Source organism: Opisthocomus hoazin, chromosome 9, assembly GCF_030867145.1.
Source record: "Opisthocomus hoazin isolate bOpiHoa1 chromosome 9, bOpiHoa1.hap1, whole genome shotgun sequence".
NCBI classification, from domain to species: Eukaryota; Metazoa; Chordata; class Aves; order Opisthocomiformes; family Opisthocomidae; genus Opisthocomus; species Opisthocomus hoazin.
Window position 1 is genome coordinate 38,262,558 of NC_134422.1, and position 19,409 is coordinate 38,281,966.

The window sequence follows — 19,409 nt, forward strand, 5'->3', positions numbered from 1 at the left end:
TAATTAGCCACAGCGCGTAATGGTCTGTTCCACTTTGCTTTCTTACGCCATGTCTGTTTTGGTAGGTGTTAAGAGACAGTTTCTGTACAAGAAGAAACAATTCATGCCAAGTGAAAACTTAATCGTTTCACCCCTACCTCCTCTGATCATCTCTTCAGCCATCAAGTTTCACATAAAAGTTCCAAATGTCTTATCTTCATCTTGGGTAAATAAATTGTTAAGATTATTGCTTTTATGGATTTATTGTGAAAACAGAGAAGAGTGGTACATTAACCATAATGCAGCTGCCGCTTATCTGTTGGTGACAATATAACAAATATAAAGAAAACATAACTGGAGAGATATGTAAATACTAAATCAAACATGCTTCTACCTTATAAACTTGAAACCCTTTCCCCCCCCCACCCCCATTAGTCATTTTCCTCTGAGAGCAGGACATGGTGTGTTTGTCAACCTTAAGTACTGGTCCAGATTAATGGTAGTTTTAACAAAGTCTACCCGAGTGAAATCTGACATAAGGTGTGACCCACAAAACCCACAGTGTTTAGGTCAAGCTCCTTGTATTACTGTCAAAAAAACAAAATAAAAATAAGTAAAAGCAAGCTGTTGCCATGTGAAGCTTTGCATCTCGTTTCTTGAGAGCTAATGTTGGCTTGCTGTCCTGGAGTTTTCCTGTGGTGGGTGAAATTTAGAGACTTGCATGTCTCCAGTGTACTTTTTTCATAGAAGAATAGTGTAACTAGTGAGAACAAAAATCCATGAATTGATTGTCATTAACAAAATATTATTGCTAATATTAAGGATTAAAAAAGAAAAATTCAAAAATTCCCCAAGCCCCTGTATGGCAGCAAATTACAGGTTATTTTATTGAGTCAAAAGCAATGCCAAGTATTGGATTTTATAAATATCAAGTAACTTGAGCATATAGCTTCTTTTTAACGCGGCAAAGCCTCGCCTCTGAGTGTCACGAGATCCAGTGGTCATTCAGTGGTATCAGTTAAGCCAACTTTTCATGGTGCTTTTATCTGAGACAGATTAACACATACAGAGGCATCTTTCAGTTCCGTTACTAGTGCTGTCTTGTATTTAAGTTGGAGAATAATTAAGATTAAATAGTCTTAAAGGAAATAAGCTCATCTTTTTTACTTTATTAAAAGACATGGTTCTTCAGATTTTTTTAAAAATAAGGACAAGGGATTTCAGCTTGTTCTTTCGTAGATCTCTAAGGACCTCTTTGAGGCCTAAAACAGAAATGCTGTTCAGCCAGTGTCCTTTACTCAGCTGTGTGTTCCCAAGAGCTGATATTTTCTACTGCATCAACATCTTTCTAAGTGTGGGCTATCTAAAGGCGGTTCGAAATGTTAAAGCACCATGAGTATCGTTAGCGGTAGTATTGCTTGCAAGCCGTATACCACAAGGGGATTTTGCCATCGGGGATTTTGTAAGCAGAGGAATATTCTATTAGCTGGTACATCTGGTAAAAGTGAAGTACCTACAACTGCACAGGAATTATATGATATCTGAAATCAAGGGTTTTTTTTCTCTTTTTGTCTACTTTGTCCCAGCTGTTACTGGCTCTAGTAAAAGGTACTGTATTTCTGCATAAACTTTGATATGATTTGGTTTGCAGTTTCCTCTGCTCCAGATTTATCGCTCGTGGCTTTCCTTTCTTTGGGTCATTAAATCCAAAAAGTAATAAAAAGCTTGTGAGGTGTTGCTCCTTTTTCTAATGTTGTTGTTCTTGAAAACAAACGACCTTACTTTGGCTTCAAGGCAGAGACAGAAGGGAATGGGATTTATGTGCAAGCAGATGAGGGGAAGAGTTTATTCTTCAATGTAAACAGGGTTATGTAAGCTGGATGGCTGCCCCGAAGAACCACATTGCAAAACTCCTCAAAATATTTGCGGAAGGGTGTGGTAATGGCAAGTATGAATTAATTTAACAGCGAAGAGTTTGGACAAAGGGCTTATCATCAACAAACCTCCAGATAGGAGTACCAGCCAACTCTTCTATCTCATTTAGAGGTTTTCCCCGTTGCTTAGACCTAGTGTTAGTAACTACATCCTGACCAATTCCTTAGGTACTCTCTGAGCAAGGAAAGCAACCATAAAATCCCAGTTCCTTTCCATTTGATGTGTTGTGCTGTGTAGGAGATTGGTGTTGGGTATTAGCTGAGGGACTTCTGCACTGAACACGTGCAGGTGCTATGTCATCCTTCCATGTTAGTGTATTTCTGATGAAATTCCCTCTGGAGAAGTTCAGGTGCAAGTTTGGAATGGGAGATGGTCCCGTCTGGGTGTTTCTGGCTCTTGCCACTTGTACAAGTCCCTCTTCTCCATCATCTCGAGGCAGTGTTATAAAAGCATTAGTTTGGATAAAGCTTCAGCAAAAGATGCCTGGAAGAGACTTTTAGGGGGAAAAAAAATTACAGGGAGAATGGGGGGCCTTGCTGAAAGGGAAAAGAAGACCACATTGTAAAGGAAAATCATGATTTGCTTGGGTGGAAGGAGAGGAGACATTCAAAAGTGGTATCTCTAAAACAGAAGACAAGGTTGTCATCTAATGTGTGAGATGAAGCTGGGGGAATAGTGTCTGCCATGAGTGTTAATTTTGCTTCCTTACACTTGCAGATGCTCTGTTGCTTCCTGTGCCATTGCTTATTTTTCAAAAAACTTATGGGTTCCAATTAACTGGACTCATTTTTTTGTTCCACAGTTTTCTCAGGCACATGTTGTCTCCATCTCTTGGTGTAATTCTATGTCTTTTACCAGGCATGATTATGCTACTGTGAAGGTGCTGGTCTTCAGCTTCATTTCTAAACGGTTCAAGCTGTAACTCAAAAACCTCTTTCCTACCTTACTGATGTCCACATGAGCTATTACTGCTGGTTCATCTCCATTGTTTTGCAAGACCATGCTCAAATACGTTGTGAGAACTTTTCACCGTTACACCTAGGTGTGGCAAGTCATCACACAGCCCTCCGAGACTCTCAGAAATCTAGACAGTTGGTTCATGGTGCAAACGCCTAACGCAGCAATTCCCTTTTTCTTGCCTCTAGAGAGGTATCTATCAATTCAAAAGTAAATCCAGCCATTTTACCAAGCAGACACATTATGGAGTTTCTCTTCATTAGGTTGCTGCTGGACCAGATGAGCTTTCGAGGTCCCTTCCAACCTGGGCTGTACCGTGATATTATATAGTTGTGATTTTTGTCTTTCCTTCTTTGTGGGTATTTCAGCCTAGCATTCAGTTGGAATGAGATGAGTTTTACACACCCTACAGCACTTTGTTCTGTAGTTCCTTTTCTAAGGAATGTGCGGCTTACTCTGGTGTCTTGGAGTCTGCAATAGCTTTTATAATTTCTCATATTTATAATTCATAGGAAAAAAAGTACAGCTACTTTTCCTGATGCTGCTGCGTTAAAACTCCTCCTTTATATTATGGGTATAACATCTATGATCAAAGTATGTCCAAATTTTAATAGGCTAATTTGGTTGGATCTTAGTGTAATTGGTGTAAGTGAAATACATGAAAATGTAACGTGATCGTGTGGGCTATTTGAAAAAGCTGTTTATAGCTTCGCTGCTCACAGTTTCTGAAAATATCAAGAGATTGCTGTTCATGTGCCTTTTTAATTAAGTGATTTTTTTAGTATTGTACCTTTATGACCAAATTCCATTGTACATTCTTTTGGGAGCTTGAATGTTGAGATTGGGCTATTACATTGACTATGTTTTTTGTTGAGGTTTTTTGTGATAAATTACTTTTTCATGAAAAATAAAGAGTCATCTCGCACCAGCCTTAACTATATCTGTCTGGGTACAACAAATATTTTTGAGCCTGCTGCCAAGGGAAGAAACAAAATGTTAGTGATTTCACTCTGTCAATTAAGAAAAAAAAGAAAGAAATCAGTCCTCAGGCAGGTGGTTCTAAAGTAATCTGAACTTAAGTACTCAGGTTCAAGCCAGTATCTTTTCCTATGTTACTTTTGGTAATCAGTTTGTGGCTACCTCCTGAGTGGTGGTAAAGGCTATGTGGATAGTATAGAGCTTAATAGTCATATTATTTTAAGGGTGGCATATTCTGTATGGATCTTCATGCTATAGAATATTTAGTTGGGGGTTTGGAAGCTGCACAAAATATAAAGCTTGGTGTAAACCTTCTGACACAGTCAAGAGCATGCTGAACTCAAGGGATTTCATACTATAGGAGACATTGAGGTAAATAGTTTTTAAAAATTATGATAAAATTAAAAGTTACATTTCTGTGATCTCAGAGTTTTACCTAGAAATAATGTATTTCCTAGAAATAAAGTGGACTTGGTTGTGGGTTTCGTAGGTTTTGGTTTCCTTGGGCGTGCTTTGTAGGTGGTAGCCCTTCGTGCTCCCTTGTGCTTATGAAGTGTTGCTGCTGCTGCTGTTTCAGAGGCGTGTCTTTTTTGATAGGCAATGCCTTCTACTTTTCTCAACTAACGATGTAAGACCTCTGTTCCTGTCAGGAACCCAAAACATTGTTATATTCATTATCGTTGGTAGCTTGCTTTCTTTTCTAATTAGCGTGCTTAAATAATATTGCCTCTGCTGGCTCGGCTGGTATAACCAAGTTTACATAAGTGATGTGGCCAACATCACCTTGAAAGCTGACATCCCAGCCAGGATTGTTTCAACAGGGATCTTCCAAGGTCTGGGGCCCGAGTTGCCCACTTGCTCTCTGCTGGGGCTGCTTGCTGCCCAAGCAGCCATCTTCCACTTGCATCGTTCACATGACACTGGGCTGTGACTGGCAGGCAGGATCAGCTTACGTTAGGAGAGCTGGGCTGCTTGTGAAGCATCTCCTGAGCTGCTGCTTAGAATGGACTGTTATTTTGAGAAATAAAAATTCTAGCTAATGACACGTCGGTGTTCTGCTTATCAGTTGTGTCATAGTGTCTAAATAAGCATGTCTCTCACTGTTGGTATTGTCACTGAGACAGTTTAGTTTCCTGCCTAGGATTTGAATTCGTTGAATATTTAGCAAGCATCTTCTGTGCTTTTGTATTTTTTGCTGCTGTTGTATGTTTCCTTTAATGGAAAGTAAAAATGCCCTTAAAATTGTTTTTTTTTCTCCAGGTAAAAACTTAGGAGCTGAAGTTTTCTTGCTTGAGTAGAGGAAAATGTTATAGAACAGTGGAAGACTGTCAAGCATAATGCATGTATATATGATGCCTATTATTTTTTTTTTATTTTTAAATTCATGATTTTTTAGTATCTTACTCTGGGTGATAAATTACATTGGGTAGACGCTTGTTCAATCACTGACCCAGAAGTTACTCAGATAGTTTCAGATCTTGAAGACAAGAATGTGTGCGTCGGGTAAATATGTCCTGGGATGTGATATGACAGCAAAGAATGATAAAATTGAACTATGACCTGAGTGAGGACTGGATGCTTAATAACAGAAGTGAGGCTTCTCAGACCGAAAAGTAGAGAGAAATCCTCAGTCCTCAGATTTCAGTCTCTTGTGGGATAATTTCTGTTTAGTCTCCTGCCTTAAGTTTTCTATGAAAAGATCCGGAACTCAGCGTGTGTGTTTCCTGTAAGACTTCAGCAGCTCACGTTTTTGTGAGAAGAGTTTACTTTTTTCCTTTGCAGTTCAGTGGGAAATAACTATACCTAAGTTGTATTTAAAGATACCTGGAATTAATTTGAGTGTTACTGTGGAGCTGTGCTTGAGCTAGGTACACATTAGCACATCTACGCAGCTTTGCTTGAGAAGGCTCTGAGGAGTATGCAGTACCCTAGTGATGGTGAAATCGAGGGGTTACAGGCAGCTGCTTCATGTGGAGCTGCTACACAACGATGCACCACTTCTGCCACGATGTGTGAAGCGGTAGTAACGGGGAAGGAGAGGCTATTTCCAGCACACCTCACCATGCACCGGCTCCTTGTGGTCATTAATAAATGGCTGAAAAAACTGCCAGGGAAGACCTTACCCATTCTTGCAGACTACCTGTCTCTAAGTAGGAAACTCCTGAAGCTCCCTCTCCTAACTTAGGGCAGGGAAAGGCCCTAAGAAAAAGAAAAGGCTCCTAAGAAAGAGCTAAGAAATACTGCAGTCCTTGGCGAAAACCTCCCTCGTTTTGGTTGGGCTCTATGTCAGTGTGGGTGGTGAACAGACCGCACCGAAGAAGCATGGACAGGAGGTCTGTAGGGCTTGAATCCCTGGGGAGAGGGTGGAGAAGAGGGGCTGAAGAGCCTGGGGGTGGTGGTAGGGTGGTAAGGGCAGGAGCGTGCTGCGAAGGGGGTGGCTGGCCGTGGTCGATGGGCAGAGCAGGGTGCTGGCTGCAGGCGAGGCGGCAGAGAGGGACCAGAGCAGGGCTGGGTAGACCCAAAGGTTGGCCTGGAGCCAGACCGGGAGTTTCCCACACTTGTTTCATTTCTGCCTTGTCGTACCCCTTTTCCTTTCTTTTCGTGCTTTGAACCTGATCGTCGTCTTTAGTTGCTTTCCTATTTCTAGATCAGGTTCCACAGCCGCAGAAAGGTTTAATAGTGTACGCAGAGCCTGAAGTTTCCTCTTCGGCCTCCCTCTTCCCCTCTGCAAAGCTCTTTCGCACGATACGTCATCTTCTGCAGACTGGGTATTTGGATGCGTGATACATAACTGGGTAGCAGTGCAAGTAAAACTGAGAGGAGGGAATTGTTGCCATGCTATTTTAACTCCTTTGGTTTTACTTTTCAATTTACCATTAAAACTTGGAAGAGAATACTTTTGAAAGGTTCAGCTAGTAAACTGGTACAGCTTATCTCGTATAAATTAACCTAGTTTAGAACTGAAATTACTTTTGTCTGAATTTCTATTTTGGGAGGTGAATTTCAAGATCGGTCTTTTTGCGAAGGTAATTAGATTTGAATGTCTAATAGCTGTTTCAAATAAGGGTTTGCTGAGATATCAGTGAATGTCTTTAGAAACTGCTGACTTTGACGTTAAGACATCACATCTTGTTCAGATGAGATGAAAGAGGGAATAGGGCAACTGCTTTGCACGTGGGTTGCCCAGCAGAGTCCTCTAGCAATAAAAATTGTGCTTTTGCGAAGTATGTTTTTGAAATTTTATCTCTGCCTATCTGATGCCAGATGTGCTTAGCTAGGCGTCCTCCCCAGCGATGCTGGCAGAGTCTTTATTGTACTGTCAACTGCTCAGTGCTCTTAGAGTAAAATAATTTTTGCTTGTATAAGTCAAAATTGCTAGAAATGTCAGTGTTAGCCTTGATTCTCCAGTGTCAGTGGATGGAAAAATACAGTTATAATTCAAATAGTTACTTGAATTTCATCCTGTGGAAGTGCGTTGTTCAGTCAGGTGGAACAAGCAGCCTGTTTAAGATGAATTTTTATTCATGCTAGCTTTGGGTAACTTAAAAATGGACAAATCAGTGATAGTGAATCAAATGTCTTCAGTGTATACTTCTTAATATGTTATTTTTGTGAAGATCTTCAGTGTGAATGGGGGGAGTTAGCCTAATCATCTAGCTGCTTTTGCTGAAGGCTAAGGTAGTGGTTTGCGTAGTACCAGAATAAATTAACAAGTTCACCAAGCTTGTGGAACAGGATTTTTCTGGCTCATAATTGTGTAGCCTAGGAGTTAGATGCAGTATCTTACTATTTTTACCAAAAAGTAATGTTGTCCAGACTCATCCTTGGTATTTTTGCACTATGAATTGAAACCTTCTTTGTGAAAGCAAAAAGGGAGACTTAACCTGAAGAAACACGGTTGTGGTTTCCAACAGTGCCAATGATTTTTTGCCTCATCGTAATTTAAAGGGAACTTCTGAGGTTCATTGAGATATATTTCATCACAGTACAGCTGCCCTACCTCTGAGCCACAAAAATCTGTTCCGTAAGTGTTGGCAGAGGAGAGGGGTCTGGAGTTGGTAAGCTTTCGTGCGTGCTTATGCTGATTTGGGGTCCCTTCTCTTCTGTGCTCCCCCTGCCCCCAGTACTGGTGTAGCCAAATAGCAATGCTCAAGTTGCACATGGCTCGGGAGCATCCCACATGCAGCTTCTCATCTGCTGATTGATTGTACCAGTTAGCTCATTTTCCATCTTATTTTCCCCGTATATTCAAGGGCTAAATCACTGTGTCACATGCACCAGTGTCATTGGTCACAAACTGTGCTGCCCAGCTTTGTCAGGCACATGGGATCACAGACTGGGAGAGGGGCCTAGCTGTGGGCTTGTGAGTCCTGATTCCAAGGCTCTCTGGTTGCTTGCTTTCACACTGGCTGCCGGAGTTCAAAATGGGGATTCGTGGGCTATACCGTGCCCGGGGAGACAGACAAGTTTGGAAAGCTGGCTACAGAACTGTAGGACTGGAAAAGATACGAGTAAGGGTTTATGAGTAGAGCGTTAATTTCTGCTGCCACTTATAACTAATAACCCTCTTTTGGAGGAAGAAACTAGTGCACACACACAGAAAAAAATCTGCTCATTTGTTGCCGACTTCAAGTAAGGTCCTTTGTGACAAGATCACACAAAACCGACCTGATTGTTGGCATGTTGACCTAACTGAGTTGTAGATACGCTGTTGTCTGAAAATTTTGTGAATAGGCAGTTCTGGGGAGGCTCCCAGCTTAGCTGCTGGTCCTGCTCTCTTTTTCACCACCTTAGTGATCGCTCTGTCCGTTTGCATCTGCTCTTTTGTTGGCTCAGGCTTTGAGGAGTTGACTTGCTTCAATCTTTTTAATGACATATGAAGTTGTTGTTTACTGTTTGGCTCTTGACTTGTGGTTATGTAAAACATTTGTTCACATGAAGTGTAAAATACAATTCTCAAGTGTTTTCACCACTCATTGAGTATCGGACACATTAAATCAATGCAGCTAGTAGACTAAATTTGCTTTTCTTTTCAAAACAGAGTTCTGCTAAGGTGTTTCAAGGAACATTACCACTTTATATCGGGTAGCATTGAAGCATCATGTTCTCACTCAGCTCCATGTTATATCGGGTAGCATTGAAGCATCATGTTCTCACTCAGCTCCATGTTCAGCTGCTCTCCACCACTGAGTACACTGCAGTTTCTTGACTGGCCTGTCGCATTTCTCCTACCAGGAAATGCATTTGATGTTACTTAGGATGTCTTCTACATCGAAAGCTTTACTTTTGGAGAGTAGGAAAACTCCATTAGGTGAGAATGTGTGTGCTCTTTCTGTATAGCAAATTGTAAAAGATGGGAGCTTGTCTCTGGAGTTGGATTAATTCCTAAAACCTTAGATCAGTGTGATTTAATAAATGTTCCTTCATTTTCTATTGCTTAGGCTTATATTTTTTCCCCACACACCATCCCCGAACCTAGGGCTAGCTCAAGGTTGCCTTCTCAACATCCACGGGTGTCAAGTCTCAGCTGACGGTGGGGATGGAAAAGGGATTATGGAGCACATTCACCTAGTGGCGTTAACAGATACCTAAGTAAGCTGATGTGTAGCAACTGGTCCAGTCAGGAAGATGCTAAAACATTTTTCCTGTGGATATTATGTTTAAAGAGTGTGTCTCAGAGTTCCTGCTGATTAGCTGAGGTAGAACTGATATATTTAATCCAATTACTGTTTGAAAATTTACACTTCAAATGGGAAGACCATGTTTTACTGAAAGGTCTTAATAAAAATCTCTTCTAATTGCTGCATTTATTAATTACCACTTCCTTTCTTGGTACACAGTTGGAGTGGAGGGGAGGGAACAGAAACCCCGTGAGAGAAAGAGGAATCCTTTCTTACTTGTTAAAGTAATAGCTTTACTTGCAAAGAAGTTGGCACGGATTCCTCTGGAGTGATGTCTTCAGTTCAGTGAAAGCTGCGTTCTGTAAATATTTGCATTTTGATAATGTTGTTTCTAGTTCTGGCAAGACTTCAGAGCAGGTAGGAAAGCAGAAGCTCTTCAAGGGAAGGAAAGAGTAAAATGAAAAATAAACTCAGTACAAGGTACAAGGGCTAGAAACATAGCAGACTTGGTGCAGCAGGTCTTACGTGGTTAAGGAAAGTTTACTATTAAACACAACAATAAGCCAAATAGCCACATAAGATCATAAATTTATGATAGGTTCATATGAAAAAACCTTCCAACTGCATTGTAATTTTACCTGCGTTGATATGTAGTGGCTGTTGCACTTCTGAAGGTGATATTCACTGGTCTTAAAACAGTGCAGACTGAAGAGAGCCCGTTTTTGTTCTCTGTGTTCCTCCGGCTTCTCATGGCTGTGCGTGACGTGTCTTCAGAGAGCACCTGCATGGATTTCAGGTCTCGGTTTTGTGCTTTAGGTGCAGATGTATAATAGATGAGGAAAAAAAAAAATGCAAGTGTAAGTTCCTAATTCAAACCTGTATAGTCCTTGCAGATGTATCAAGAGCCAGCAAGGAGCCTTCTCCTTTGAGGGGTTGGGGAGCGGTAGGGAATATGTCATAGTTACTGTCCACCCCTTTGAGTACTTATTTCTGCTATGCTGGGATGTAAAGGTGAGGTTCGCCTTCCTGAACGTTAGCCAGGCTAAAGGTGGGCATCTGCTCTAGGTTATCTGCCCAGAGCCCTGTTCTAGACAGGGATGGAGGAAACAGCTAGAGAGAGATTCCGTTCCTTTTATATTTGTTACCTTTTATGGGGGTAGGAAGATCTGAAATCATTTAACGAGTACAGAAAGTACCCAGCCAACCTAATCAGAGCTGAAGCTGACAGAGTAATTCTGCCCTTAACATCTGCAAAGTTTCTGGTAGAGAATTGTGGAGTTTTTGTAAAATGTGAATCTTCCGAATGTCACTCTATTAGATGGGAATAGATTAAGCAGAAAGGTTTATCTGTTTTGTAAACGTTCCTAGATTTTACTCAGATTAGCTGTCTGGTGTTTAGACTCAAATGAAATTTGACAGGGTAGTTCAAGTTTTATCTAAAAGGTGGAGCAGCAGCATCTTGTCTTTTCAGGATCTCCAAGTCCTATGTGTGACTGTAACCATTTCTGCAGCGTTTCTATTGATGTCTAGCAGTAAGCTGGTGCCCCCTCCTCCCTCCACCAGCCACACAGATCTGGCCTACAGAACACCTGGTGACAGATGATGGTGACCTCCTGGAAGGAGCAAAAGAGTTTTTCTGTTATTCCGAAGTGTTTCTTGTCATCTGTGTGAAACGCTTATCAGATCAAGCTAGGTTTTAGCTTAAAATGCAGTTGGAAGGTGAGATTTTTTTAGAAGGTAGAGACTTAGGGCTCCAGTTGAACTTCTAAGTAAGTGTCAAGGGTGGTAAAAGCACCTAGACGTGGGAAGTAGGTGTTTTATTTGCAAACTTGAATTTGTACTGAAATAAAACTGTATTTCAGGTGTGGATCCATCCCTGCAAGCAGAGAACAGAGTGCCAGGCTCTTCACAAGCTGTCGCTGCTGTATCGAAACAGCAGAAATCCCGTTCTACCAACTCAAGGGATGAGCGCTTCCGATCCGGTAAGGAAAAGAAAAGTAGCTAAAACATCAGGTGTCTTAAGAGGAAAAGCGTACCAGTAAAGTAGTACCTACACCTAAAGAAAAAGTTGGAAGTGCTTTGGAAGAAGGGAAGAGCTAATGAGTATTTTTCAAGTAGCTTTTTGTATTTCTGTGCATGAGTGGTTTTGTTTGAATCCAGGATGGAGGAAATGCTAGGAGGGAAAGAAATTGTAGGCATGCCTTCGGATGTTTTGCTTATTGTGAGTTTTGCACCATGCTTAACAATTTTCTCTTGTTTGCTGATTGGGTTTCCGGTCTCTAGAGCAATTATTTAAACATTTAGAATGCTACAGCATGTGGGTTGTGGGGATGTTTTGGCTTGATTGGTTGGGCTGTTTTGTTAAAGGGAGGTTATAGGAGTGTCATATTTACTGTAGCTCACTTTCAGATATTTCCTGGTTTAAAGCAAGTGCACAAAAAAGGGAAATGTCACAATGGATATTCTACTTAATTTTAAATGGACACCACTGTGACAAAGCTGTTTTGGAAACTTCTGTGAAAAGATCAATATCCTCATCGCATCCTGTTTCCATTGTTGCTTTTCAGGTGGTTGAAGTGTACTGTTTCCCTGTGAAATTCCATGTCACAATAGTGAGAAAAGGCAGGTGTTTGGAACCTTTTCTCTCCTAAATACCTTTGGACTTTTAACTGGAAAATTTTCTGTTTGTTTTCCAGGATAATTATATGTCTTGGGTTTGGGGATGAGAAGTGCAGGTGAAGACATGTACTGCGCATCCTTAATATGTTGTTGGACTTGCGTCACCTTGCTTTGCAACTGCTTGGGCATAGTGCTTATTGCATCATACGTGCATTGTTGGCATTTAAAACCTAGCTCCCAAAATGGAGCTGATATGCCTGCATGGGTTCCTTATTAATAACCAAAGGATGAATGAGACTTCTGAAGTATTCTGAGGATATATACAGACTCCTGGGAAAGACGCATGTATTCAGCTACACAGAGAAGAAACTTCTGAATGTCAGGGAAGATTACATAGTATCAGAATTAACTAAATGACATGTTTAAGAATATGTCCTAATTGGTCATTTAAATTTATTTTTGAATTTCAAATGTATTGTTGATATAATTCTGCTGTTGAATATATACCGGGGAAAAAAACAGTTGTAGTGGTTGAATTACAGCCATGATTTTCAAGTTACTTTGTGACGAAGTAGATCACAAATAAATTGCAAGCAGAGTCAAGAATCTGATAGAAATTAATTAATTAAAAGTAGCATGTGATATTATTAAAATAACAAAATCTGCAGAAAGAGCACAACTAGAACAGGGAATACTGGGGAGCCATTAGCCGAGAGAGCTAGGAGGGTCTAGAGCAATAGACACGGGCAATTTTCGTGTCTCAGAGCCTCAGATGTCCTATTTAATTTGCACAGAGGATACTTAAAAAAGCAAACAAACCAAACAAGAAGCAAGTAAGCAACCCTGCCATATTGCTGGTATTGTCTGGGAGAAGTTTGGCGTAAGGCTCATTAGTCTTCTAGTGCAAGACATGTAGAAATGGGTGGATATTAATGAGTTCAGTGAGCAGACTTGCTTATGAATAGATGTGGCTTTTAAACATTAGTCTAACTATGAGTGCTAATTATCAGTGCTTATTCTGTTTCTGGAGTTAATATTTATATGGCCTTGTTGATTTTAAAATCGAGTTTCAGTGATTCAGAAGTACTGCTCACAGTCTCGTCACTCGAGAGCTTAGCCGATATTTTTACATCTCAGTATGAGTATTTCTGGATGACCCGAAGTGTTCAGCCAGTCCTGCCAGTGAACAGTTACTCGAGATGAAGCCTGATGGGTTATAGATTATTTCTTGTATTTATCACTGGGTTTGGTCAGTGCCAAAACCCTGGGTAGTACCTCATGAGGACTGCCATGTCCTTCCGTGGTTTCCCATCGGTGCTCCGGTAACCCGTGTTTCGTTAAATGTTCCTGCCTAGAACATGTTCTACACTTTGAAATTTAAACTCTTGGGACATAAGTTCTTAGTTGTAATAAAATTCTTAGTTGGATTTCTTTTTTCCAATTAGTGATATATGAAAAGGCTTAGTGTGCTCAGGCGGTATGAAGACCAAATAGTGATGGTTTTGCTTGACTTGATTTAGGTTAAACTTATGTCTGTGCAAGGTAATGTAGATACAGCTTTCAGAAGCAAATATATTTTCTCCTTTTTATTCTCTAGTTTTTAGAAAAACGTTCTACAGATTAATTGCATTAGTGGTTCTGCTCTTTATCTCAAAGAAGAGGTAGACTGAAAGAAAAACGCAAGGTGTTTGTTGCATGTGTTTTTACTCCTTGAAAGTATGACTACACTGATTCTAATAGTTGTTGAATCATTTAGTTGATTCAAGTCTGAAAATGCTTCACATTGGTGTTGATGCTCTTTTTCATGGCTACTCATGCTGTGAGATTATGTATCTATAGAGCATGAAGAGAAATGCTGGCAGGATATCTCAGAAAACCCCAGTTACTGCGAAGTAGCTTCTCTTTGTTCCTCCCAATACTTTGGCATAAAAAAGACTCCCAGTTTTGCTTCACAAAGCAGTCCCGATTTATCTGAGAAATTGTAGCTATGCTAAAAGCATTTTCTCCCTGAAGAAAAGGTGTCCACCACCACCGGCTTGAAATGTCCTTACCTTTTTAAATTACCCTGTATGCTGAAGCACATTACCTCGTGTGAAGGATAAACAGCTTTAGGCTATCATTCCGGATGCTGTTGCTTGCCTTGTTTATTCTTTAGACTTCTGGGGGGAGTGGAGGGTGTGTTGTTGTTTCTTTTTTTTATCTTCTTCTAGTCTTTCATTCTTTTTTTCCTTTCTTTGCATCTCATCAGTTCTGCTATGTCCTTTTCAAGAGTAGCTGATGAGGGTGGAATGAAACTTTTCATAGAACAGGATCTCTTTCTGGAGCAATTATAGTTATTTTAGAACCATCAACATAAATTACTTAAAATAAGCAAGTGAAACAATTTTGCCTTTTTGTGCAATTAATCTGACGTTTACTAGCTGTGAGCACTTTTTTTCATATAGTTTCCCAGAGTTGTTGTCCATTTAAATTAATTATCATCTTTCTCATCCACGGATTTTGGTCTTCAGGCAGTAATTATTACCAAAAAATTTCCAACAGTGAGTGCCATCAATAAATACTGCAGGCTACTAAATTACCTAAGAGTTCCCAGAACAGCGGTTACCGTTACAGCGCTGCAACTAGGTTTTCTTTCTGTGTAGTGGTGCCAGTGTGATGGAGGAAGCGAGAAATGCAGAGACTTTGCAAGCATTCGTCTGTGATAAGGGCTAAGGCTCTCGTACCCTCAGCCTGGGGATGGGTGGAATTGCCCTTGCTGCTGGCTTTTCTTTCAGGGAGGGTGTGCAGTTTCTGGGAAAGGCTCTGTGCCTTTTCCGTGCTCAGTGCCACGGCTGCCTGGTGTCGGATAAGACGGCAGATGTGTTAGCTGGTAAGCCTTTAGGGTGGGTGTCTGAAAAAGCTTTCCCAGCAGCTATACTTTCCCCTCTTGCACGTCTTTCTGGTCACTGTTCTTCAGCCTGTTGAATAGACAGCTGGAATATCCAGCCTGTTCTCCCACCTTGCCTGGAACAGGGTGCAGAGTGGCATTTGGGGAGCTGCTCCAGACGAGGAGCAAGCCTGTCCAGCTTGCTTATTATTTCATTCCTTTTACTTTTTTTAGTGAAGGCTGTTTCGTTGGGGTGATACCTGTACAGCAGTGTGCGACACACAGCAGCTCTCGCCCTCTCCTCTGCCCCTTTGCCCTCTCCTCTGTCCCGTTGCCCATTCCTTCTTTCCTTTCACAGAACTTCATCCCACACTGATCCTCTGTGCTCTACCAGCCTTCCCAGAGTGATACTAGCTTTTTAAAAAGTATTTTTGCTCCCCCCCCCCCTTTTTTTTCCTCAGTGGCAATTTTTGTCACAGGGAAGCAATCCTGGGGGACACAGGTTTGTAGCAGACATTTGTAGAGGCGGGCAGGGCTGGTTGCTTTAGCTGCTGGTATTTGGAGAGCTGTGAGCGGAAGGGAGACGAGTCAACCTGTGAGTGCCATTTTTTTTCTTCAAACAACTGCAGAAATTCTTCCTCCTGTGCCTAAGGCAGGAACAAGAATCAGAGGCTGACAAAATACAGCAGAGGTTACAAACAGGAAAGAAAAATGCTCTTCTGAGAGCTGGAGGGTTTAGTATATAAGAGTTTAGGTGATTTATAGTATAGTCCACAAACTATTTCTTCATTTTCCTCTCCCATCCTTTTTTAAGGACAAGGAGAAGGAAAGAAAATGAGAATAGGTACATAAAATGGAGGAGAAGAGTATGTGGTTTACTACAACAGAGGAAGGAAAAAATGTGAAGCAATAATAAATTACTGGTGGTTGTTTGCTAATAAAGTGCAGATACACAACCATTTTTTTTCAAGCCTTTCTTCTGCTTTTGGATAGCAACATATGGGTTTTTTCCCACTTTGGTGTGCATAATCTTCATTTTAGTAAGAAGCTGGCCTTGCTGTTCATCTCTTTCAGTGTTCCATTTCTCAGGGAACATTTGTGTTCCCTGTTCTCAGAAATATGATGTAATACGGATCGCATTTGATCGTATTTTAATGACACTTTAATCTGCTGAAGAAAGTGGAAAGCCGCAGTTCTTACATGTTAAATCAGTTTCACCGTAAATTTTTAAAAATTTTGTAATAGACAGTGGTAGAGAGATTCTTTTTGTAATTCCAATATCCAATTAAAATTTAATTTGTAGGAATTTATGGATTTTTTGTACCCTAAATGTTCTGCTGCTTTAAAATTATATCATTCCTTGTACTGTTTTTAGTGAAGGCTGTTTCATCGGGTGCATAATGCAGAAAAGCTCGTAAAGGAAATGTGGAACAGGAAGAAAGCGTTCCAGGGAAGTGAAACCGGTTAATGAATTTATTTGACTGGGAGAGGATGGTCCTACTCAGTTGTCACCCAAGGACAAGATAGTAAGAGAAAATATTCAATCTGGAGATAGATCTTAATGAGTACAGAAGGAACTGATGAGTTAAATCAGCACTATAAAAATAAAATATGAAACAGAATACAAATTCATCCTGACTGGCTTCTGGTTGCATTTTTATCATTTGATCTAGTATTTTCCAGGGTTTGGGGTGGGAGTAGGAGGACTAGAGGAGGAGGTGGTGCTAATTTTGCCCTCTGGAAATGGAATAAAAGGTAGTTCCCATGCTTGCTCCCACAAATCCGTGTGATGTTATGACCTGTCCCGCTCTACTTTGTGAAGACACCTCAACACACCCTTGCCTCAAGCTAGTCCTTTCCATTCCCTAGATACGCAACTAACCAGGAATGCTTTCATTTTTTTACCTGCATCATTATTTAATGACTTAATGAATGTATATACAGACTATAAATATTGTGTTTTGTTTTTCTCTTTTGGAAGACCTGTTCTGGAGAAAAACCATTTGTTATGTTCCCCTTCTTCCTACCAGATGTTAATGTAACAAAAATGTCTTCTAAATTATAGCTAGATAGATGTGTGGTTGAAGTGAATGCATCTAATAGTTATTATCTTTTTTTAAAAACATGCAGCTTGGTTTTGACTGAAAGTTCTGCTGTGGGAACGTGTCTGCAGGATTGGCATTTTGCCCCTAACTTCTAAGGCTGCAGAAATAACCTTTAATTTAAGTAATATTCTCAAGTCTATGGATAGCAGTAATGTCCTTGCTGCATCTAAGTAGCACAGCAAAACAAGATGGGTGTTAAATTCTGCTTAAACTTTCTGGAGTTGGATGAAGACAAGAGGTTTGCTTCTGGGTATCCATGAGAAAAAACTTCAGTGGTGGACGTTTACAAGGGAGGGGAAAAAGTCCAAAACCAAAGAACAGGAGAAACCAAGACTTGACAAAAAGCAGTAGCCCCGATGTGGAGAAGGGAGACATAGGTAATGAATTTAAATTCATCAAACATCTATTAACAGCCCCTTGGTGTGAAAGACAGCAGCAAAAATCTAACATGGTTCCCAGTATAAAAAAAAAAAAAGCTTCTCTCAAAAGATGGAGGTTTAAGAAGTGATTTGATACGGTTTTTTTCCGTTGTGACACATCATTCTTGAGCCTCACAGGATAGCTGCACAAAAAGTTCTTATTTGAGACAAGCATTTAACTAGTAAATTCCTAAATCTTGTAAGAACACACCAGTGGTATAGGATGTTTGCATATGTATTTTAAATACAGCCCTGAACAGATTATCCGGGGGGAGCTGCAGACTTGCAAAGTGACATTGTTACTGCGAGGAGCTGGATGGCGTCTGGGACCGTCCATGTGGGGCTTATTTTGATTTATTTGATCCTTTTGGCCAGGCTGAAGGGAACAGTTTGTTTCTCATTTGGACCAGTGACTTTGAAAGGCGGCTTCCTGATTTTTGGCTGAGTGGATTGGTTTTTTCTGGCATTTCTCTTAAAGGCGCTGTGCTCTTCCAGTACCGGGGTTTTAGCTTGCTTCTCTCATGGCATCTCTTTGATCTCATGTGTTGCAGTAAATCGTGCTCGGTAGTCAGGGACCAAAAGTGAGGTGCCTGAAGTATGTAGTGTGAATATGCTTTGGAGCAGGGGAGATTTTTACATGTGGAAATGGAATGGTTTTCATCTAACATAGGAAAAGAAGTCAGGTGAAGCTATGGTGATTTTTGTCTGATTTACTTAGGAATCAAAGTTCTGAAAGAAAGTCATCTGCCAGTATCTGTCGGCAGAGTAGTTTAGAAGGACACTGCATGAAGCCCTCTCTGGTGAGGTCACGCTTCTGAGTTTGTGGGCAGCATATATAACCTGTTTTTGGAAGGGGGAATTGAATAGTGGTCCCTCAAGTGTCCAGTGTTTATCCAGTGCACAGGAACACAGCTGCCTTTGGAAAGTGTTTTGTGCCAGGATTTCCTTACAGGTTCCAAGCGATATGCTGTGCTTTGCCGTTTCGTAGCCTTTCCTTTTCAGGGATGCTCAAAAATATCTTCATTATTATTATTATTATTCATATTTTGATTAAAATGTGTACTGATTAGCTTTCCCTTGAGTTAGTCAAAGTTAACTGGAAATGATCAGCATATTTAAAATAAATTTGGAAGAACCTCATGCTGAGCGTGACCAAAGCAGGTTCAGGGCTAGTACCAGAAATGGTACCTTTTTTTTTTCTTTTTTTTTTCTTTTTCCCAAAAAAGGCACAGTAATATATGGAGCTTTACTTGTAGTTGTCATCAGGGTTAATCCCTATAGGTATGAGTCAGAGAATTTTTTTTTTTTTTTTAAATATGTAAGTTGCATAAGCGTGTGTCACATGCCTGAGCTTCATACCGACAAGTCTATCAACCTGTTGTGTATTTGCAGCCTTAGGTGGATACTTAGTGAAAGAATACCTCTTTTTGTCAGATGGAACAGTTTCATTCTGTAATTCTTGTACAGCAGCTTCCACGTAAAGAAATGCGTTAAGACAAACACACAATCACAGTACTCGCTTTTGGGCCCTTTGTAGCTATGCGTAAGTGTGTGCATGTTGTACTTGTTTTTCATGAGTTTGAATCTTAGGTCATAAGTTAAAAGTATATTTTTGGTCTGCCTCGTTTCTCCTTGACATCTGTTCACTTCTCATGAATTTTCTTTCTGCATAAGTTTTCGCTTTTGACACCATTGAAATATAGATGGCAGAGAGGAAAAATCTGCTGAAGGCAATTTAGAGTTACTTGAATACATTAAATTTTGTCTGCGGCGTGGTCTTGATTGAACACTGAATTTCTCTTTAATCTTATCTTTGACTTAAAAATAAGAGAAGTTAAAATCTACCTAGTGAGTATATTAGGGTAATTTTTGCTTTCAGAAAAGTGAAAACAGTTTGTGTCTCTTCACTAACTCTTCATATACATTTAGC

The 19,409-nt window shown here is 40.4% G+C and overlaps 1 protein-coding gene across 4 annotated transcripts in view; it reads left to right on the forward strand.

Moving 5' to 3' along the window:
• Positions 1 to 19,409, forward strand: part of DIP2A (disco interacting protein 2 homolog A) — a 123,968-nt gene that overhangs the window by 43,324 nt on the left and 61,235 nt on the right. For all 4 annotated transcript variants that reach the window (XM_075430667.1, XM_075430668.1, XM_075430669.1 and 1 more), the window contains exon 3: positions 11,333 to 11,452. In XM_075430667.1, coding sequence (XP_075286782.1) covers positions 11,333 to 11,452 — 120 coding nt within the window. The remainder of the gene's footprint in view (positions 1 to 11,332; positions 11,453 to 19,409) is intronic.